Source organism: Seriola dumerili, unplaced genomic scaffold (assembly GCF_002260705.1).
Source record: "Seriola dumerili isolate Sdu_G_001 unplaced genomic scaffold, Sdu_1.0 BDQW01000024.1, whole genome shotgun sequence".
Taxonomy (NCBI): domain Eukaryota; kingdom Metazoa; phylum Chordata; class Actinopteri; order Carangiformes; family Carangidae; genus Seriola; species Seriola dumerili.
The window spans coordinates 1-22784 of NW_019174279.1; the positions used below are offsets into that span (position 1 = coordinate 1).

At 41.7% G+C, this 22784-nt stretch overlaps 1 protein-coding gene across 5 annotated transcripts in view; it reads right to left on the reverse strand.

Annotated features, from left to right (window-relative positions):
- Nucleotides 1-6415: 6415 nt before the first annotated feature.
- slit1 (slit guidance ligand 1) overlaps nt 6416-22784 on the reverse strand; it is an 86565-nt gene continuing 70196 nt past the window's right edge. Inside the window, exons 16-37 of one of the 5 annotated variants that reach the window (XM_022762425.1) lie at nt 22219-22363; nt 21948-22022; nt 21713-21856; nt 21472-21615; nt 21201-21367; nt 20298-20430; nt 18063-18131; nt 17908-17979; nt 17712-17783; nt 13451-13522; nt 12135-12298; nt 11923-12044; nt 11698-11795; nt 11456-11595; nt 11064-11157; nt 10783-10920; nt 10449-10677; nt 10232-10362; nt 9942-10135; nt 8693-8981; nt 8047-8258; nt 6416-7954 (exon numbers count right to left, since the gene is read on the reverse strand). In XM_022762425.1, coding sequence (XP_022618146.1) covers nt 7716-7954; nt 8047-8258; nt 8693-8981; nt 9942-10135; nt 10232-10362; nt 10449-10677; nt 10783-10920; nt 11064-11157; nt 11456-11595; nt 11698-11795; nt 11923-12044; nt 12135-12298; nt 13451-13522; nt 17712-17783; nt 17908-17979; nt 18063-18131; nt 20298-20430; nt 21201-21367; nt 21472-21615; nt 21713-21856; nt 21948-22022; nt 22219-22363 — 3143 coding nt within the window. In that variant the 3' untranslated portion in view covers nt 6416-7715. Of the gene's footprint in view, nt 7955-8046; nt 8259-8692; nt 8982-9941; nt 10136-10231; nt 10363-10448; nt 10678-10782; nt 10921-11063; nt 11158-11455; nt 11596-11697; nt 11796-11922; nt 12299-13450; nt 13523-17711; nt 17784-17907; nt 17980-18062; nt 18132-20297; nt 20431-21200; nt 21368-21471; nt 21616-21712; nt 21857-21947; nt 22023-22218; nt 22364-22784 lie in introns of all 5 variants that reach the window. The other 4 variants (XM_022762434.1, XM_022762416.1, XM_022762407.1 and 1 more) reach the window with 4 other exon arrangements.

A 22784-nucleotide genomic window follows, 5' to 3' on the forward strand; every position in this document is an offset into this window, starting at 1 on the left:
CGTCATAGTATAGTATGGCATAAAAAGTCATGAAAACGTTATAGTATAGTTTGGCATAAAAAGTCATGAAAACGTCATAGTATAGTAAGGCATAAAAAGTCATAGTATAGTAAGGCATAAAAAGTCATAAAAACGACATAGTATAGTATGGCATAAAAAGTCATGTAAACGTCATAGTAAAGTATGGCATAAAAAGTCATGAAAACGTCATAGTATAGTAAGGCATAAAAAGTCATAGTATAGTAAGGCATAAAAAGTCATAAAAACGACATAGTATAGTAAGGCATAAAAAGTCATGAAAACGTCATAGTATAGTAAGGCATAAAAAGTCATAGTATAGTAAGGCACAAAAAGTCATTAAAACGTCATAGTATAGTATGGCATAAAAAGTCATGAAAACATCATAGTATAGTAAGGCATAAAAAGTCATAGTATAGTAAGGCACAAAAAGTCATTAAAAAGACAGAATAGTATGGCATAAAAAGTCATGAAAACGTCATGGTATAGTATGGCATAAAAAGTCATAGTATAGTAAAGCATAAAAAGTCATAAAAACTACATAGTATAGTATGGCATAAAAAGTCATAAAAACGTCATAGTATAGTATGGCATAAAAAGTCAAGAAAACGTCATAGTATAGTAAGGCATAAAAAGTCATAGTATAGTAAGGCATAAAAAGTCATAAAAACGACATAGTATAATATGGCATAAAGAGTCATAGAACGGACATAGTATAGTAAGGCATAAAAAGTCTTAAAAACGACATAGTATAGTATGGCATAAAAAGTCATACTATAGTAAAGCATAAAAAGTCATAAAAACTACATAGTATAGTATTGCATAAAAAGTCATAAAAACGTCATAGTATAGTATGGCAAAAAAGTCATAAAAATGACATAGTATAGCAAGGCATAAAAAGTCATAGAAACGACATATAATAGTATGGCATAAAAGTTAAAGAAAGTCATAGTATAGTAAGGCAAAAAAATTATGAAACAGACATAGTATAGTGAGGCATAAAAAGTCATGAAAAGGTCATAGTATAGTAAGGCATAAAAAGTCGTATTATAGTAAGGCATAAAAAGTCATAAAAACTACACAGTATAGTAAGCCATAAAAAGATATAAAAACGACATAGTATAGTAAGGCAAAAATGTCATAAAAAGTCATGGTATAGTTTGGCATAAAAGTTAAAGAAACTCATAGTATAGTAAGGCATAAAAAGTAATGGAAACCTCATATTATAGTATGGCATAAAAAGTCATAGAACGGACATAGTATAGTAAGGCATTAAAAGTCATAGTATAGTATGGCACAAAAAATCATGAAAAGGTCATAGTATAGTATGGCATAAAAAGTCATAGAACGGACATAGTATAGTAAGGCATAAAAAGTAATGGAAACCTCATATTATAGTATAGCATAAAAAGTCATAAAAACGACATAGTATAATGGCATAAAAAGTCATAAAAACAACATAGTATAGTATGGCATAAAAGTTAAAGAAAGTCATAGTATAATAAGGCAAAAAAGTCATGAAACGGACATAGTATAGTAAGGCATAAAAAGTCATACTAGAGTAAGGCATAAAAAGTCATAAAACGACATAGTATAGTATGACATAAAAAGTCATAAAAACGTCATAGTATAGTATGGCAAAAAAGTCAGAAAAATGACATAGTATAGTAAGGCAGAAAAACATCACAATATAGTAAGGAATAAAAAGTCCTAAAAATAACATAGTATACTAAGCCATAAAAAGTCTTAAAAATGATATAGTATAGTATGGCTTGAAAAGTCATGAAAACATCATAGTATAATATGGCATAAAAATTCATAAAAACGTCATAGTATAGTATGGCAAAAAAGTCATAAAAAGTCATAGTATAGTATGGCATAAAAGTTAAAGAAAGTCATAGTATAATAAGGCAAAAAAGTCATGAAATGGAAATAATATAGTAAGGCATAAAAAGCCATACTAGAGTAAGGCATAAAAAGTCATAAAACGACATAGTGTAGTATGGCAAAAAAAGTCATAGAAACGTCATAGTATAGTATGGCAAAAAAGTCAGAAAAATGATATAGTATAGTAAGGCATAAAAAGTCATAAAACAGACATAGTATAGTATGCCATAAAAAGTCATAAAAACCTTATAGTATACTATTGCATAAAAAGTCATACAAACGACAGTATAGTAGGGCATAAAAACATCACAGTATTATAAGGGATAAAAAGTCATAAAAAGTCCTAGTATATTATGTCATAAAAAGTCATGAAAACGTCATAGTATACTAAGGCATAAAAACTCAAAAAAATGCCACAGTATAGGATGCCATAAAAAGTCATGAAAACGTCATAGTATAGTAAGGCATAAAAGTTAAAGAAAAATGACATAAATAGGCATAAATAGTCATAAAAACAAGATAGTATAGTTACGCATAAAACGTCATAGAAAGAACATAGTTTGTTACGGCATAAAAAGTCATGAAAAGGACATCGTATAATAAGGCACAAAGAGTCATACAAATGACATAGTACAATAAGGCATAAAAACTTCACATTCCAATAAGGCATGAAAAGTCCTAAAAAGGACACAGTATAGTCTGGCGTAAAAAGTCAGAAAAATGTCATAGTATAGTAAGGCATCAAAAGTCATCAAAACCTCATAGTATAGTATGGCATAAAAAGTCATAAAACGACATAGTATAGTAAGGCATAAAAACATCACAGTATAATAATGCATGAAAAGTCTTAAAAATGAAATAGTATAGTATGGTATAAAGAATCATAAAAACGACATAGTATAGTAAGTCGAAAAAGTCGTAAAACTGCATACTAAAGTAAGGCACAATAAGTCATAAAACAGTCATTGTATAGTATGGTATAAAAAGTCATAAAAACAACATAGAAAATGAAAGATAAACGCAGAAACATCGTCATTCCATACGTGTCTGGGGTCTCAGAGAAACTCAGGAGGATTTTTAACAAACATCAAATCCCTGTATGTTTCAAACCCAGTAACACGCTCAGGCAGAAACTGGTACATCCCAAAGACGAAACACCACACAATCAAAAAAGCAACCTGATATATGCGGTCAAATGCAGTGAGGAATGCAATGACCTATATATTGGGGAAACAAAACAACCTTTAAACAAACATATGGCCCAACACAGAAGGGCAAACTCTTCAGGCCCTGTCACAGCTGTCTACTCCCACCTAAAGGAAAAGGCAGACTCCTTTGAAGACAGCAATGTCAAAATCTTGGACAGGGAGGACAGATGGTTTGAAAGGGGAGTCAAGGAAGCCATCTATGTAAAAGTGGAGAAGCCATCGCTAAACAGGGGAGGGGGTCTGCGACACCATCTATCCCCCATCTACAATGTCGCCCTTTCATCGGTACCCAGGAGAGTCAACAACATAACCTCAGACGACTCTCAACGATCGTCATCCACCAGGGGCTCACCTGACCCTAACGACTGTCGTTCACACGGGATAACAACAGGGTCACCTGACCCTAACGACGGTCGTCCACATGAGACCACAACAATGGTCAGGTGAAACCAGTACTTTCACAGGTACTTTGGTGGACCCACCCACAAGAGGTTAAATACCTGGGTCCTACTCCACTTTCTTGGTCAGACTAGTGCGGACTAGAGAGACCAATACATAAGAACTGATGAAGCCGCTTGGATAAGAGGCGAAACGTCTTCCACAGACAAATACAAGTCCAGTTGCCTTCGATTTAATTTGAGAGAGAGATACTGTCCATATGGAAACTTATGCCCTTGAGTCAAATCTAATTAGGTATTTCCTGCTTATCTTACCTAAGGGGAGAATCCTGCTGTCTACTACTACTGGTGGGACCATTATTACCTCCAGGGTAGTAGTTTTCTGGGACACATCAATCCCTGATGGGGTCAGGATAGGGTCCTGTAGGAATGAGGCAGGAGATGGCATGTGGGTTCAGGTGGAAACATGCATTGTCAAACACACAAGGAAAGCAGTCACTCTTGTGTGGGAGTGGATAATTACATGGAGGCAGACGAGACTTGGTCTGTCTCATTGTAGTAGGTCATGAGAAACCTTTAAAAATGAGCCACAGGAAATATTTTCCTTCCTCCAAATATACCCACAGGTGTCATCACTCACGGCCCAATATAGTAAGCCAGGCTTGGGCTCTGTTTTGGCTGGGTGAAGTGAATCTGTTTACCTTATTGCAGAATAGCTGTAGTTCTCCCTGAAATAGTACAAAAATCAAAAAGAAAACAGCATCATTCACTTCCTCTGATGAACTGGATTCCTCCTCTCTTGATAAAAATCAGTCAGTACTCAGGAGTAATAAGTAGTAAATCCTCAGTTGATGGCCACTTGTTCAATTTTGGCGGGGGTCCCATACAAGGTCCATTTAGTAGATGTTCTGGAGCTTTCTGTTCATAAGAGGTAGCTTAATTTCAAAGTTTTAAACTTTTAAGTCAAGAAAGATCAAGTAAAAGAAAAAAAACAAGACAACACATTCTTAAAAGCACACACATTTAAGTTTAATTAATGAAAAGAGTGGAGGTTTGGTAAACATTTTGTCGGTGGCACTACATACATTCAGCATTATTTGGGAGTTTTTCAGTTCAATCCCACCATCAATCCTGTAACCAAAAAAGCAAACAGACAGAACCCAACCAGGGATATTTCTTAAGTTTTTGCACCAGTTCAATACAACAGAGACATTGTGTCGTTTACAATAACATATTTATGTATACAGTTCATATGATGGAAAATCTGTGTTTCTGGTCATGTGACCAGATAACTGAATTACATCTCAATATAGCACAAGCACCACTAAGATGTCTACCAGGAAGTTGAATGCACCAGTCCAGTACAGATCAGTGCAGAGGAAGGGAAAGGAGACATGAAAAGAAAGCCACATTCGACTAAATATGCACCTTTATGAGGCACAAAGCCTAAGAATTACAGTGACTGTTCATCAGTATCCTTTATGAGATCTTCTTTTAATGTTATTGTACACCACTGGGATTACATCAACAGCATGTAAAACAAAGTTAACATGGGTAGCAATATGAATAGGAGCTCTGTGACGTGGCATTGTACTGAGCCGAGACCTGAGTCTGCAGCCTTTCACACTATAAAGAGACTTTAGAACATTTAGATCAGCAAAATGGATAAACACAGTCCCAGTCTGCAGGGAGAAAAATTAAGCCATCCTGATGGACTGTCACTTATTCAACAGTATGTGATTTCTATATCTTACATTGGAAACTAAATAACAGCTAAAAGTTACCACTTCATGAGTAAGCATAGGTCATATTTATCTATACACATTTATACATTCAGGTATGACTGTTGTGTTCACTGTAATTGGCACCATTTCTTCTTTTTTTGTGTGGATAGCCAGTCAGAACTGACAGACATTGAAATGTCCAGACCTTTCTCATTTATTATCTGTCAGTAGTAGGCATGTTATGCTTCACACAGTTGCCTATTCCAACAGATCTAGGATGCTATACCTTTAACATTATCATTGTCCAGAGGCAACTTCATCCTATTTCTTCTGGCTTGACAGCAGCTTATGATCAGTTGAGCTTGACTACTTGTAACTCTGTTGAACTAAAAACACCTTCCTTCTATGGCAAACAACTCTCAAATTAAAATGATAGAAATACAACCCAGCACATCAACAAAAAGAACATGAAAACAATCAGAAGCCTTTAAGTGTGGTATGGTAATTACAAGGTAAATTTGAAGGGGACATGTCTTAATCCCAGCTCCTGCAGCAAATGAGGAATGTCTGAGCCACAGAGAATAAAAACACTGTCGTGACTCGCCATTAAGTGATGTTACAAATACCTTACAGATTTTTATGCTATTTTTATTCATTATTTTACCTTTTTTCATCTTTTTGAAATTTTTGAAAATATTTGAAAGTCAGCAACATTTATGCCTTTTGACTTTCTACAGGAAAACGCCTTTAGATAAAATAAATAAAAACAAAGCACAGACTCTCATGAATTAGATGTAATATTCACATGGAAGACAACATATACAATATTAAACATATTTCTAGACCAATACTGCCTCCTATACAACAAGGCCAACCTGCTGCTGTATTTTTGGCCAATTAACGTAATTAATTACCTTGTTGGAGCAAGTGAGATCAACAAATAAAAACACCAAGGGAACCAACTGAATGCCTTTCCACCGGTCCCAAAGCTTCCAGAAACAGACTTACTCTTTAACATAGAAAAATACTATACCAAAATGAAATACAAATATATATATATTAGAATCTGTTAGGCATTTCTATATAAAGGGTTGTTGGGGAGGGATGGGGGGCAGCTAAGGGAGTTAGGTTGCATCATGAAAAAAAAAACAAAAAACAAAATATAACAAAAATAAAAACAAATCAATATGAGAAATTAGACACAACAAAACAAAAATCAGAAGATGATTCTGCAACCTTTTGTTTTGTAATAACATTTATAATGATATTAAGAAGTTCTACATATTTGTTGGCAAACTCTTCTCCACACATGCAACAGTTTGCACAAGTTTAATACTGCAAGCATCAAGAGGAGCCGGGCTAAATGGCCTCCTGCTCAAAAGGGATGGGATTATGCAAATCATCCGAACCCTGAGGCAATGCATGCTGGGTGACTGATAACCACTGGGCACTGCCAGCACCAGATTAGTTTCCTTGTACGAACAGAATAGACAGTTGCACCACACAAAGCCCTCTCGCTTTTACAAGTGGTAAGACTGTGTGTAAATGTATGTATGCCATGCATGTGTGATCATATACTTCAGAGAGGTGTATGACTGTCATTTTCAGTGCTGCTAGTCAGTGCAGTCTCTATTTTTATGGAGTTTCTATGTTACGGTACCTCACAGCAAACAACTGTGACACCAGACCACCTGGCCTCGAAGCCACGACATCCGCACTGGATTATGTGCCGCTCTAACGCTCTAACGCTCTAACGCTCTAACCCTTTTCTTTGTTCGCTTTTACATGTGCATGTGTGGATGGATGACTGTATCCTGGCAGAGAAATTGCTACACCAAACCAACAACAACTTTAACTCAACCCAAACCACACCCAGCCCAGTCCAGGTAACCCAGCCAAGCTCAACTCAAGATAGCTTTGCCAAGTCAAACGGTCCAGCTCTCTTTGTATCCCTCTGTTTCTCTTATTTTTGTCGTTCTGTGCCTCTCTTCTGCCATTCTTAGCCAGGCTGGACCCCACTGTCCTCACTGCCTCCACGAAGTAAAGATTGTAGATGGTGGCTAGGCTGTCAGAGGCCTCACAGATGGATGGGGAATTCACACTGGGTAAATTGGGTTGGAGGGATGCCTCACTCTGAATGCAACACCTTTGAAATCTCTGGACCCCTTGGAACAATGTTGCAGATACAATGGTTTTGTTGCCGTTGTTGTCACTTCTACATTGTTGCTCATGATGTTTTTTCTCTGTGTTACTGTAGGTCACACACCCTTGGAAGGGGAGGAAATGTCCTATTTTACAAACATTGTTGTCCATAATATATAGATAGAGGTTTTATATATATTCTTTATAATCTCTCTCTTTCTTTCTTTCCCTCCCTCGCTTTCCACCAGTCCTCTCTCTTCCTTACTTCCTTCCTTTCTTGCTTCCTTCCTTTCTATCTTCTGCTCAGTGGCAGCGGCAGAAAATGTGAGTGAATGGTGCTACATGCAGCCCACGCAGCCACACTTGATGGTCTTTTCCACCTCCTCGCTGAAGGAGGTTCCATCGCTGCACTCAAAGGTGTATTTCCGGCGCTTCATTCGCTGGCTGGCGCAGCAGGCCCCCGTGTCGCAAGCTCCGGTACACTCCACCCAAGAGACGACACGTGTTGTCTGGCAGATGGCGTAGCCTCGCTGTACCTGGTAGAAGTCTCGCACAGGCTCCCCTCGGCACTCAGACTCTGGAAACAAGAAAACACCAACAGACATGAGCAATTACTTCATATTACCCTTTGTTTATTTAGGATTAAAGAATGACGTAGAGCACACCAACCTGTGTCACAAAGTTCCCCGGTGTAGCCACTTTCACAGTGACAGTAGGCATCTCCTGTGTCTGAGATCTGGCAGCGACCATGTTTGCAGGACAAGCGACGGCAGGGGTTGAACAGCTCCCCTTGCTGGTTACAAAGGGCACCGCGGTAACCCTCCACACACTCGCAGCGGTAAGACTGAGCGTCCAGTGGGATGCACTTTCCATGGACGCACCTAGTAAGAGATAAAAAAACCTCAATCAAATTCCCTGCTCAAAAAATAAAATAAATGAATCAGGAGCAGTATCTTGGATTTGCAACACTGAAAAAGGTTCCCAATTAAAACAAAAAAATACAAAATAAGTAAATTTACTAGGGCTGGACAATTAACCAAACAAATTTAGAAGTGTGACATTTAGAAGCTCTCACCGGCTTTTTCTCACTCATGTTGGTTTATTTAGTTATTACTTTGCCCAATGTGTGCATTCCACTTTAAATAATTCAGTCACGTGCCTCTGCCCTGTCCAACTAATTATAGTCTGCGTTCACTCAAAGCAAAGCTAGCACTCTAGATGAGTTGATACAAGTACTTCTTCCATTGTATGGCAGGACAATGGGCAGTAAGATCTTTGCTGTGCAATATAAATTCTATCCCATTTGCTAACATACTTGCTGCCCTGGCAGGGGTTGGTAGCAGGCTGGTCACAGTGCGGCCCGCTCCAGCCTGGCTGGCAGTGGCACACTGGTCCCTGGACCCCATCAGGCTGGCAGATGCCATGTACACAGTAGATCTTCTTGCAGGGCTCGCAGCCCGGTACCACGCCAGGCTTCATCTGGGTCTTGGTGAAGTCCTGGAGTTCGTTGTTGATGTACAGGTTCTGAATACAGCCATGGAAACTGGAACCGTTCTGGAGCTGCCAAAGACGGAAAGCACCCGAGTGTACGTCCACTGGCATGCCTGGAGGAGGAGAGAGAAAACAGATGATGTTTATACGTGTGAGGACGTGGATACTGGACCACAAACAGACAGCTAACACAGGGCTGGTATGAGTGTAATGGAGGAAGGAATTTTCAAACACATGTGTCCCAACAGTGCATATACAGTTTGTCAAATTAACATAAGCAGCTCTTTTTCATATTGACATTGATATTTTGCATTTGCACCACAAGACACATCATCCTTGAAAGAGAGGACAGCAAAAGGCAGAGAGGTATGGGGGAAATGTCTCCTGTAGTGGTGTATGAACTAGGAACAGTACAGCACAACAAAGCACATCACAGCACTGACACAAACTGTAGAAACTCTGAGCCACTCCTGAGCAAACTGTCATGTCAGCCCTGACACTGCGGCTGCAGCACAACAAATGAAAATGTTTATGTCATGAATCAGCTAAATTTTAGAACTTTGAATTTTGTCAAGAGTGGCTAAATACATTACAAATAAATACAGTTGCATTTTGTGCAAGCAAAGTCCATGCAAATACAAAACAAATCTAAAGACTGTGTCTGGTAGTTCTTCAGGGTAATCACTAGAGGGCGTACTTTGCACACTATAAAAAATGTGCTGTAACAAACATAGGGCTATTGAATGATAAAGTGGTGCGTTGTATTTTCACTATAGGTTATGATTTGTAATTTTTGAGAGTTATGTTTTATCCGTTGCGGTGAAATAGCTTACTTGTTCATTACAAATGTGTGCATAAGGTGTAGTGGGAGGTCCATGCTCATTTTTGTATTGTTTCAATGCGTGGCCCCTAGCAAACACAGTCATGACTGAAGGTGAGTGGTGCGGGTGCAGGATAGGGTTTGGGTGGAGGTAGGACGGGGTTGCATGGTTAAGGGGAGGGGTTGGTTGCGGTGGTGACAAAGCGAGGGGGGAGGGGGGGGTGATTGACAGTAGTGTAGTAGATAAGAGTGCCTGCAGAGGAGGGAGGTGTGTTCTGGAGAGGGCCCCTACCCCCCACGTATAGCGGAGCCTCCCCGTTGAGGGGCCGCACCGCCCCAAAGCTGTCCATTGTGGTAGGGAGACCCCCGTCAATGGACAGGTTAACCATCTGATCAAAGGTCACCAGCTCCACTGTGTGGAACTGGCCATCGTTGATGGTCTCAGTACTGGAAAAAGAAAAACAAAGATATGACATGAGATAGAGTCACTATAGTCTGGAATCAGTAGTGACAGTAAAGTTGAGCCTTTTGAAGACCCCTTACCTGTAGATGGCATGGCCTGGCTGGCTGCCGGGGTCATAGCTGACCTTGACATGACCTTGGTAGAGCTCCACTGCAATATGATCATTGTCTCCATTGTACAGCAAAATTCCATTATCCTCAGCTGTTGACACCTGCAGAGAGAAAATATTTACTCAGTCTTTAAAAAGGCAGAGTCAACACATAAAAATCATTGTTTACACATTAACTCTGTGATTACCTGCAGGGTGATGTTAGCTTGAGGCCAGTTCTTGAGGTCAGAGAGCAGTAAGTAGGAGTCTCTGTCAATGAAGTTGACACTGACGAGCTTCTCGCAGCGTGGCCCCCCAAACTCTGGAGGACACTGGCAGAGGGCCCGTCCGCCTCGCTCCACACATGGGGCATTGTTCTGGCAGTCAGCCAGCTCACACAGGGACAGTAGAGATGGGGGAACCTCACACAGCTGACCACTGTAACAGGAAAGACAGGGATTATTTTTGGGAAGATGATGTTAGTAAAGCAGAGTAGCCAAAAGTAAGTAAAGCCAGTGTGTGTTAAATCTGTGCTCTCTTCACCTGTATTCTTCAGGACAAACGCAGGAGTATCCATTTAGCTCATCCACACACTGAGCTCCATTCTGACAGCGATGCTCCTCACAGTCATTATAGTCTACACTGCAGTCATCACCAACATAACCAGGAGAGCACACACACCTGCAATACACAAACACAATACTGGAATCAAGCTGAGCACAGACAAAGCTACAGTACCTCCAAATCTGTATAGAACATCTATTTTTCAATATATAGCATTGTTATTTTTCATTGAATCTGATAAACCGGCAGCAAAGTCTTACTTGGGTCCAGCGGAGGTGATGAGGCAGGTAGACTGATGTTGGCAGGGGCTCCGTCCTGGGGCACACACATCCTCCATTTCTTCACACATGTCCCCTACACAGAAGAATTTAAAAACTGTTACACAACACAGAGCAAAAACCATCCTGCAAAACCAGCGAAACAAGAAAGCCATTTTGTATTTATATAACAGCATGATTATTATTATTATTTTTTTATCCAAGATCTTGTCAAGTCGGAAAAGTAGATTGCATAAAATGGATTGAGACAAAACTAGATGCATATTTCAAAATTTTCGCAAAAGAAAAAAAAAAATCACGACAAATATTGTCACTCGTAAAGAAGCTGGATAATTTGTCTTATCAGTTCCTAAATTGTGTTGAGTAGCACTAACCTGTGTAGTAGGGGGGACAAAAACAAGTGTAGTTGTTGACTCCATCGATGCAGGTTGCTCCATTCTCACAGTCGTTGTCTTCGCAGTCGTCAATGTTGCTTTGGCAAGTGGGGCCCTCAAAGCCCAGTGGACATGTGCAACTGTGAAAACACACTCTCATTACGTGACCACATCAAATTATTTATGAGGCAAATAAGATTTCAGTCCTTCATTGCACTAATTTCAAAGCTAGTCTTCCTCACCTGTATTCTCCCTCCTCTCTCTCATTCACTTGGCAGGTTCCTCCGTTAGCACATGGGTTATTCACACAGGCGTTCAGAGCTGTCTCACAGTTCTTGCCCTGAGATAGAGAACAGGGTTAATGTTCATTTTTTGTTTTAAATGATGCATATTTCAAGATCTGCATTACACTGAAGTACACTTAAGTGGATATTCAGAAAGAGGTGGTAGCATTGTGGAGCTCTGACCTTGAATCCTGGAGGACAGCTGCACCTGTAGATCTCCACCAAGTCGCTGTGACAGATGCCTTGGTTCAGACAGGGACTGGACAGACAGGGGTTACACTTGGCCAGCACTGCAGTGTCCACATCTCCTAGGGAAATGTCAAACCGATAAGAATCAATTGTGAATACTAGTGTTACTGGGGGGGTTATATTCCGTGTACGACACAATAACTCACCTGTACATTCAAACTTCTTTGCAGGTGTGGTGAGCAGCAGTTTTCCCTCCATGCCCTGTGGGCCAGCACAGCGGGCGATTCCAGGCTCTTTGTAGCCTGTCTTCACCCAGTCAGATAACCAGCGCAGGCGACAGTCACAGTACAATGGGTTGGCACCAATCGCCCTGATAGAGCAGAGAAAATAAACTTATCAATGATACTTTTTAACAATATATAGTCAAATTCTGGTTATGCCACTGTAGTACACCCTTTCACCAGCAGGTGTCTCTACACCCTTGCGTAAAACAAACCATGGCAAACTCAACTTGGTGAACTATAAAACTAAAACACTGCGTCTCTAAGAATAAAACAGATTTAAAGTTTAATGCTCAATGCCATTTTGTGCCATACATCATCTGCAGGAGAGCCTCTCAATTATAGGCAAAGGTGTGAACAGAAGGTACTCTTAACCTCCTCTGTCATGGTGGTCGTGAATCAATGGCGCTCTGTCCTCCTGCTGGATGCACAAACACTCCTGAATCGATGCCGTTCCATTACGGTGGAGCACAGGCTCATCTTTCAGGCCAGCCCAATAGCTGACACCTGACATCTGCTAACATGAAAGCCACTTGACTGTGACTGTGGATCAATGGCTCCCCCTCCATCCTTTCCTCCACCCTCTTTTCATGCAGCCTTGACTCCTGTCCTGCTCTACATAAAATGTCTTTGTTTAGTTCTCTCATCCTCCCCTGCTTCCTCCCTGACTCTGACACCAATAGGTCTATTGATTAGTGACTGTCAAGGGATGATGTGAATATCTAGGCTGGATGGCAGAGGGCACACGGCAAAGATACTTGTGTGTAGGTTTACACATGACCACAAGTCCACACACCCGACGAACACACACAAAATTACAGACATAAATAAACAAACCAAAACAAATACTGAAGTCCACAGACCATGGAGAATGTGCGTGTGTGTTAGTGGACGTGCATGCATGTTTCAGAGATGTCACAGGGAGATGAGACAGTAGAGGGGTCTGTGTGTTGCTTTAACCACAGGACTGTGGCTGATTAAGGGAGGGCTCGGCTCATGTGGAGCCCACCAAAGAGGACTACAGACAGGCCACTGTGAGCCACACTCTCCGGCTGTCTGACCAGACCCCCTCTGTGCCTGAAAGTGTGTGTGTGTGTGTGTGTGTGTGTGTGTTTAGACTTCCCAAACTCAGTGCAGACGGTATCACATAGGCTGCCACTTGGGCATACAGTTGTGTGTGTTTGTGTGTGTGTGTGTGTGTGTGTGTGTGTGTGTGTGTGTGTGTGTGTGTCAATACTTACAAGTGGGAGAGAGAGGCCACATCGTTGAAGATGCCATCAGGAAGCTCTGAGACTTCGTTGCCATGGAGAGACCTTAGGAGTGATGGAAGAAGGAAACGACAAAAAAAGAGAAAAATTAACGACCACAAACATATTTCATTGTAAGAGAAAAACTTTATTGGTTAGTCAACTGACAGAAAATTAAATAGCAACTGTTTTCATAACCAGTAAATCAAGTGAGTCACATTTAAAGCAAAAAAGGCAAAACATTTGTTCATTCCAGCTTCTCGAGCGTGAGGATTTGCTCTTTTCTTACGACACAGTATTGAATATCTTTGGGTTTTGAATCAAAATGAACAATTTGAAAATGTTACCTTGGGAAACTGATCAGCATTTTTTCATTTTTCCAACATTTTACCACTTAAACAGTGAATCAGAAAAATAACTGGCACATTAATCTATCATGAAAATAAATGATAGCTGCAGTCCAACATGCTGCAGCTAGTTTTCGGACAACTAAAACCAAGAATAACAGGGAAAGTGTAGAGGAGTATTTCAGTGTTGTGTTGGCATTCTAAATGGGTGGTAGGTGGTTTGTATTTCTGGTTGAGCCTTGTGCAGCTGGCAAAGATGTGAGGCTCTGTAAGTCTGGAAAAGACTGGTGTCAAGTTTCTATGTGTGTCTGGCTGGCAGGGCCAACGAGGATACAGTGGGAGGGGGGTAACATAGTTGCACCACTTGCAGGGCAGAGAAAAATATTTGTGTAATGTTGTGTGTGTGCAGACGAACAGGTATATTTACGTGCTTGCATATGCACATAGGCGAGTTTATAAATGTTTGTGTGCATATATAGTGATACTGCTATTTCCCTTATTGTTCTCTGCCTTCTGTCTAGGGTGACAAGCCAACATGGCTTAATGGCTTGATGACTGATGGCTGCTGTAATCCACCAGGTCATTACCACCTCTAACCCTCAGCTGACCACATGCTAATGTTACCACAACTCAGTCCACAGTGCTGGTACATGACACATCTGCTCTCTATGCCTGGATGAAGAGAACTGATGTGTAAACAGACTTTGAAACCCCACTTCCTTCTCTGTTTGATCTGTGAATTCCCACCAAGCTGTGAAAGAGTCAGGGTTTGAAAGGATACAAAGCGTGAAGCTGGTCAGTGTTGAGGATGCAGAGCTGTGCTCGTGTACGAAAGTGAAAATATACAATGTAACCGTCTGAGACAACAAGTTAATTGGTCAGTACAGGGGAGAATGCTTATTAGTATAGAGTGAGTAGCTGGGTTTGTGGTAGTCGGAGAACAGTGAGGATACTGAGGGCATGAAGCCAGCAGCAGTGTGCCAGCCCGGCAGAAATCTCATGGGAGAAAGGAGCCAGGGAGTCTCCAGGAAGAAACCTGATCCACTCTCCTACTAACCTTCTCTCTAGTCCGTCTCTCTGTGACTTTTTACTTTTCTTTTCTCCAGCTGTAAATCGTTACATCACTCCATCTTTCCTATGTCAACTTATCTCTGGCTTGGCACAATTCTCAGAGTGGAATTGCATTTGATGTTTCTGGACAGGCAGAAATGATGCTTTATAACTGAAAATATGTTCTGCAGAGTGCACAGGCCATCCAACTGAACTTGTTCACAGTTTTTACACAGACGTGGTCACCTGCAACTGCTTAATAATGTTTTTTTGATTCTGTGAGTCCTCTGAGCTGCATGTTTCTGCTTTAGCTCTTGTGTTGAGGATCATGTGATTTGGCATTTTCTCACAGCACTGTGTCCAACAGCAGTTTGAGAATATGTCTCTTTTGATTTTGTTTGTCGCAGGCTTTGCTTTCTTTTTTTTAATCACACTCTTTCATATCACTTTCTTTCTCACAGCCTTCCACTCAAACCCTGGCGGGCCACGCCCTAGCGCTGTCTCAGCTCACTTACCTCACACTTAATACCCAGCAGGCCAATTAGCAGCTTATTAATCTACAGCTCAAACCACAACCACCACACACACACACACACACACACACACACACACACACACACACACACACACACACACACACACACACACACACACACACTTGCACCAAACCACACCACATCCATGCCAGGCTCAGACCCATGGTCTGTTTGAAGCCCTGAGCGTTAATGATTCTTCTCCTCTTTACTGCTCTGTAAAGCCAAAGGTGCAGCTTTATAAAGGCTTTGGCACCTCAGTGTGTGTGAATGCGCATGAGTGTTCCCCCACTTGTTGCCGGCTGTGGCATCTCTCTGTGGTTTCTATGAAGCTTCCAACTTTGAACTTTGAACCCAATGTGGAGTCTTAAAGTTGAAACTATTAAAAGGAGCTCATTGTCGCTTCAGTTTTGTCGCACCCCCACCACCTTACGTAGTAAAAAAAAAATTTAAAAAGCCATGGCACCAATTGACATTTAATGGGAGACGTATGATTGATCACACCAGCAGTAAAGACATCAAAGTTTTCTGCTTCATTTGGACTGCTGTCTGATTGAGACAATAAGGTAGTCCAGACATTCTGTGTGTGTACGTATATATATATATATATATATGTGTGTGTGTGTGTGTGTGTGTATGTGTGTATCTGAGCTTGTAGCTTGCAGCCTGTATGGTGTGTGTGTGGTGTCTGGGGGAGGGCCTCACATGGCGTCTAGCTCACTTGCACAGGGAATATTTTAGAAGTAAAGGTGGCGTGAGTGAGTAAGAGCAGAAATAACGGACACAGCTTCATTAGAGATCAAAGCAATGCGCCCGGGCTAGCGAGGCGGCATCAGCTAATGATGACCGAGCTTCACTCTCATTCCAAGCTAAAAGGGCCCTTACGCTTTGTGTCTCGTAATGATCGGGCGCTTTAGTTGAATCCCGCCGTAAAAAGAGGCTTTGTTGAAGCTTTGTTGTCAGTAGTAAAAAGTGTGCCTGCTATGAGCACACATGGAGGGCCGATACGTCTACTCCCACACACATACTAACCGGCACCAAGCCAGTAAATGACAAACATGTAGGCTATGAATACAGGCACCAGTGCACGAACACACACACACACACACACACACACACACACACACACACACACCACACACACACACACACACACACACACACACACACACACACACACACACAGATGCATACATAATCTCATAAGGAGTGCTGCTGGGCCTGGTCTCTGTTTCTCCCTGGCAGAACTAAACTGTACATTTGAGTTAAAGTGTGAGGCATCCAGCTGCTGTATCTTTGGATGCAGGTCCAAAGATTGGTCTGGTTTCGTCATCTATCTGTCAAACGCATTTATATTCTACATCTCAGTTATTTAGCAGACCAATTCATCCACGGGGAGCCCATGGTCACTGAGAGTGCACAATCAAAGACTTCATAACTTCATAAAAACCCGGAGGCAGAGTCAAAACCATTATGGTTAGCAGGGGCAAACTTTCTCCGGTAATCAGTGTCAGAGTGATTTTGTACAGTGGGTTGTGGGGGCGCATGTTTGGCCCTGATGGTGAAGCAGCGATGAGCTCGGGGTGTTCAGAGGTGAACAGGCAGACTGTGCAGATGTCTGAAGACAAGGTGTGGGCAGGAGTACAGTAGGAGCTGGAACAACACTGCTGCTGCCCCCATGGCTGCCATTTATACAGAGAAAATAGGTCGGAGGTTGTGTGTCTGTGTGTGTGTGTGTGTGTATATGTGTGTGTGAGAGAGAGAGAGAAAGAGAGAGAGAGAGAGAGAGACAGAGAGAGAGAGAGAGAGAGAGAGAGAGAGAGAGAGAGAGAGAGAGAGAGAGAGAGAGATAGTATGAATTCATAAGCTGTCATAACTGTTTAGACTATGTTTCAGTCCTCTGGAGTCAATCAAAGATTCTCAGCATCTGCTGCACTGTCTCTGTAGTCGGTGCGAGCTGCAAAAATATCCTCCTTAATAACTCATTTAGTCTCAAAGTGAGGCCTCGCTTGTTTTAGAACTCTTCTTTCAAAATAACTTCAATTGTTCCCAATGAAGTTGCTGTTTTGAGCGTTCTCTTGAAATTATGTGACAACAGAGAAACATTTCAAACATTTGATTTGCATGAGAAAAAAGAGAAACTCTCTCTCATACCACTGGCAAGATACATTATGTATTAAAAATAGGATTTTAATACTTAACCCTAGACCGACATATAAAGATGAGTACACGCACCCACCGACACACACAAACACACACACACACATACACACACACACATATGTACATATATATGCTTGCATTTAAAATATGAAATAAACTCACAGCAGTCGGAGAGAGTGCAGTCCACTGAAGGCCATTTTGGGGATACAACGCAGGGAGTTGTAGCTCAGGATTCTGCAATGTAAAAATAATTACATATGTATGTGTTATGTAAATTCAGCTGTTTCCATCCTACTGTCAGCACAAGAAGGAAATACTCGCTCTTTGGTCTGAGGAACCGAGGCTGGTCAGGACTTACAGGGTGGTGAGCTGGCTCATGTTAGCGAAGGACGAGTTGGTCAGAGAGTTGATCTTGTTGTTGCTCAGATCTCTGAAAGGAAAATATAAAAAGAAGAAAGCTCACTATGGTGCTCTGCACAGTGAGACAGAGGAAGAAGACGGATAAAAACTTACACCAGCTGTAGGTATTTGAAGGCTGACAGTTCCTTTGGCACAACACTGAACTGGTTTCCATCCAAATACCTGAACAAAGAGACAGAGACAGTAACGAGTTAGCAGGCATAAAATGATCCATTCAGATCATGATATGATGTGAATCCTGAAACAGTCTTCAAATACAATAATATTTTCACAATACTATATAACTGCAAGAACACTATGAACAGTAGACCTTATGATGACATTTTTGTCAGCAATGTATTTACCATCTGCTATAAATTCAAACTGCTGTAATGTCCATACATTCAACAACATTTCAAATATGAGAAACCTGTTGTTGCAGCACTCTTTACTTTCTAAACCACAGTCATCATACATGATACATGTTTTAATGCATTTTTTTTTTAAATCTATATTTCTCTATATTTTAATGCAACTACAGCTGCCAGAAAGCAGGTGCTTGTAGTGTAAGAATGTTAATGCAAACTGCAGCTGCTTCACAGTAAAAGGCTTACTCAGTCTTAGGGCTTTTACTGTGAAGGGGCTGCAGGATGTATTGAATTATTTGGTCAGACTTACTTTTATTGAGCAGTTACGTGCTATACGGGTTTTCACTTCAATTCAACCAGTATATAAAAGACAGATCGATAATCCCACCCTGTCACCCACCAAAATTAACTCTATATCTTCACATGCTCACTCTTGTTTGCATTATATTAAATGTTATGTAGGTGTAAAATGTACATTGTCTTCTAATTTCAAGCTGGAAGATACTTCTTTATTCTGCTCTTTGTCAGCAGATTAGTTTTACTCTGTGATCTGGCTAGGTGAAGACCTGGAGGCGGTTATTTCAGGTCACAGTCACACTTTTCAGACAGAACACTTTTTCCTATGCAGTTGCAGCGTATTTAATCTCAATTGTTACATTTACTAGCCAAATGTTTTGTCCTTCAATTACTTTTTTCTTTATCTTGACGCCACAGTGTCTCAAGCTTAGAGGTCAAGGTTAGTATGAAAGCTATATAAACATTTCTATTCCACACACATACTTAGTTATACATCTCTTTTACTGGGGCTGAATAATTGGGTCAAGACACCTTATTACATTCAGTGACATTTTTGTTTATTTCCTGTTTTGCAGCAATTCCTAAATGTGACCTGGCACCCCAATTTTTGAAGTGACTGAGATATAGATTGAACACTTGTGGATGCATTCATGCATGTGTGTGTTAACACACTGATGTATGTGACATCATGCCAGCAGGGTTGCAACCACTGTGCTGACTGCCAACACAAAGTGCTACCAGAGGGCTGTCACCTTGATAAATGACCGATTTAGGGCCTGCTTCCCCTGAGCAGAGCTAAAGGGGCTTTCTCCCACTATTGTTGTTGACTGCACTCAGGGCGGGGAGGGCAGGGGGGGTTGCTGGTAATCAAGGGGGGGGGCCTTTGGGTTCAGAGGTAATGATAGGTAATGACGGTGTAGAGGACACTTTGGATAATGATGGAGTAGAAAACTCTCCAGATGACTAGATGAAAGCCCAGAACAGAGGGGCACACCTGGTCACACCTGCTGGGACAATGACAGGCCTTAAGGCTTGCACAGCGTGTGTGTGTGCAATTGTGTGTGTGTGAGTTAGTCTGAACCACTTGAAGTAGTATTGGAAAGTTCCAGACCTATTCCATTCCCTCCCCTTTCCATTGAAAACTGCTCATTAAAATGTCCTCTCGCTCCCCTATACTCCCGTGGACAGGCTTTTGGCCGTCACACAAATATGTGTGCGCGCACACACGGACACAAACACACACACACACACACACACACACACAAACACACACAAACACACGCACGCACGCACGCACGCACGCACACACACACACACACACACACACACACACACACACACTCTGATCCTTGGCTCTGAGTGTGAGAGTGACATCAGTGCTAGCCCTGAGGGCTGCAGGGAACACAGAAGAAGAATGTCTGAGAGAATAACTGCAGGGTTTATTGACTCCTTTCCTCTTCTCCAAATGATGAGATCTGTCTTTTTGCCTTCACTGTTTTCACTAACTCTTATCTCCTTCATACATCCTAAGCTCCTCTCTACCTTTTTATTGTCTCCTTTAGTTTCCTGGTTTCCCTTCCAGACCTGCCTCCATCAAAGCCAGACAGACGAACAATAATAATACCGGGAACTCAAACCGATCAGATATAAATGCAATTAGCATAATTAATGCCAAGGAACTCACAGTTCAGTCACGTTTCTGGGGATGCCTTTGGGCAGTGTGTGGAGGTGCTTGTTACTGCAGCGCACTACAGTCTCCAGGCAAGTACATTCACTGGGACACTGGGGTCTGGGCACACAGCTTGACTCCTCTTGGCCTGGGAAAAAAAGGAGGAGAAAGAGTCAGATATACCAGAGAGGAGGAGAACAGAGGAATAATAAGGAGGGTAGGAAAGCGTCGGAGAACAACCAAAAGAAGAGCTGGTGTCCCTGGCAAAGAAATAAATAAAAAATATAGAAAGACAGAACAAACCTAAAGGCAAGACAGTGCACAAACAGCACAATCCTTCAAGATGATGGTGAGGCATTGAGACAATGAAATAAGAGGAAGTGAAAAATGTGAAAAGTAAAATAGGACAGAGAGAGAAGAGCCTCACTAATGTAATATCGACCAGCAAGAGCAAAGAATGGAAGCCGCCCGAGGCCTGAAGACAAGTCTAACATTCATTCAGGTGCAAATAGGCTGACTGGTCAATAAGGCAAACAGCTCAATAGCTCCACTCAGCCCAGCATCGACCAGAAGCTCAGGAACTGCTGAGCAGCAATCTATTCAGTACACAAAAGAGTCGCACAATAGCAGTCATTATTTAAGACCATCTCAGACACTTTAAGCAGCTCTTGTTCATAACATATCATGGAGCGCGGTGCAGTGTGAAAATCCTCATCAGTCAGAACCCGACAGTTTAGTTTCACACATAGTGAGGTCATCTACTATAATGAAGATGTTTATCTCCTTTCAAAGAGACAGATTACTTCTTTTCAAGTGGAAAAGCTGCAACAAAACTTCAAACAGTATAAATAAGGACATACAGAGAGAAAAGTGGACTCAAATCACGATGGGGTAGTTGTATGTCTTGGTAACACCTACCCTCCTCACAGCGGAAGTCAGGCAGAGCCACGTCCTGTAGCGGGATCTCCTTGAGGAAGGCGGGACGCTGGCAGCGAGGGTTACCTGTCACAATCTTCCTGCTCCTCAGCCAATCACCGAGCCACGCCAGCCGGCAGTCACAGTTGAAGGAGTTGGCCAAGAGGTTACTGGGAGAAAGTGACAGACTGTCAGAAGACTGAAATTTGAAATGCACAATTAAAGGTGAGCGCGCATGTGTGTGTGTGTGTGCGTCTGTGTGTCCGGGTCTCACAGGGTGGAGAGGGTCTGCAGGGTGTCGAAGGCTCCGGGAGTGATAGTGGTCAGCTGGTTGTCGTACAGAGACAGCAGACGGACGTTGTGCAGCCCTGTGAAACTGTCGTTATGGACACAGCTGATCTTGTTGTTCCTCAGCATCCTAAAGACAAAAGAAATGAAATCTGAGATATTATCTTGGCTTTTAGAAACGCCAACATGTCTGAGTGTGTGATTGTACGTGTCCGTGCATCACTCACAGCATCCGCAGTCCCTCAAGGCCACGGAACATCCCACTTCGTACCGAGTCGATCTGATTGGCTGTGAGATGAAGCTCATTGACAGACGATGCGCCTTCAAACGCCCCATCCTCAATCTCTGTGATCTTATTGTTGCTGAGGTTACTGCGGGAAATAAAAGCATGTCAGAGAATTTAATTTAAACTATCAATATGATGACTTGTGGTAAAAAAAGTAAAATGAAAGTTTCATTTACATTTTCTTCAGCTGGGAAAGGTTCTTAAAAACTCCAGTTGCCTCCAGAGTGGTGATCTCATTGTTGTTGAGGCGGCTAGAGAGAAAAAGTTGAAAAAGTTGAACCTTACAAATGAATAAATCCATTCAAATTTATAGCGCTCTTTAAATATTCAGTGAGTTTTTGAATTTGCTTGGTTCACAATTTGTATTTCTTTTCATTCTGTCTCTGTTTACTCCATCTCTTCCTGTTAACAAAGAACAAAATACTTTTTTTTTTCTTGATTCCTTACAGTTCAGTGGTGGATGAAGGGATGTGCTCAGGGATCTTGGTGAGCTTCAGGTTGGAGCAGTCCACCACGTTTGACTCACAGCGGCACTTGGGTGGACACACTGGGTCACTGTTACAGGCATTACTCAGACGGGTGTCCTCTGTACCTGAACAGGAGAAAATGCCAACACGTACATTCTTATAACACGCAATGACATCAACTGCGTCCCTATAACAACACATGCGCCACACTTTCCCCTGATGCTCTCAGTCACGCATCTGCTCCCAGCACAGCTGTATGTCAGTGGTTTGTCCTGTTGTGACACGAGAAGCAGCTTCCCTAACTAATCTTTAAACTGAGGCGCCCTGAAGAACATCCTGCAGCTCTCCTACCATTCATTGGGGAGAGATACGTAGATGGGTGAGGGTGAGGGGATGGAAGGGTGGGTGGATGAGTTATTTTAGAGAAGTGATAGAGTGGGGAGCAGTGGGGTGAAAAGAACAGCAGCAGGGGAGATTGAGATAGGGATGCCAAAGAGGATTTGGACAGCCAGCTTCAGTGCAGCAGTACACCCGAGAAATAGAGAG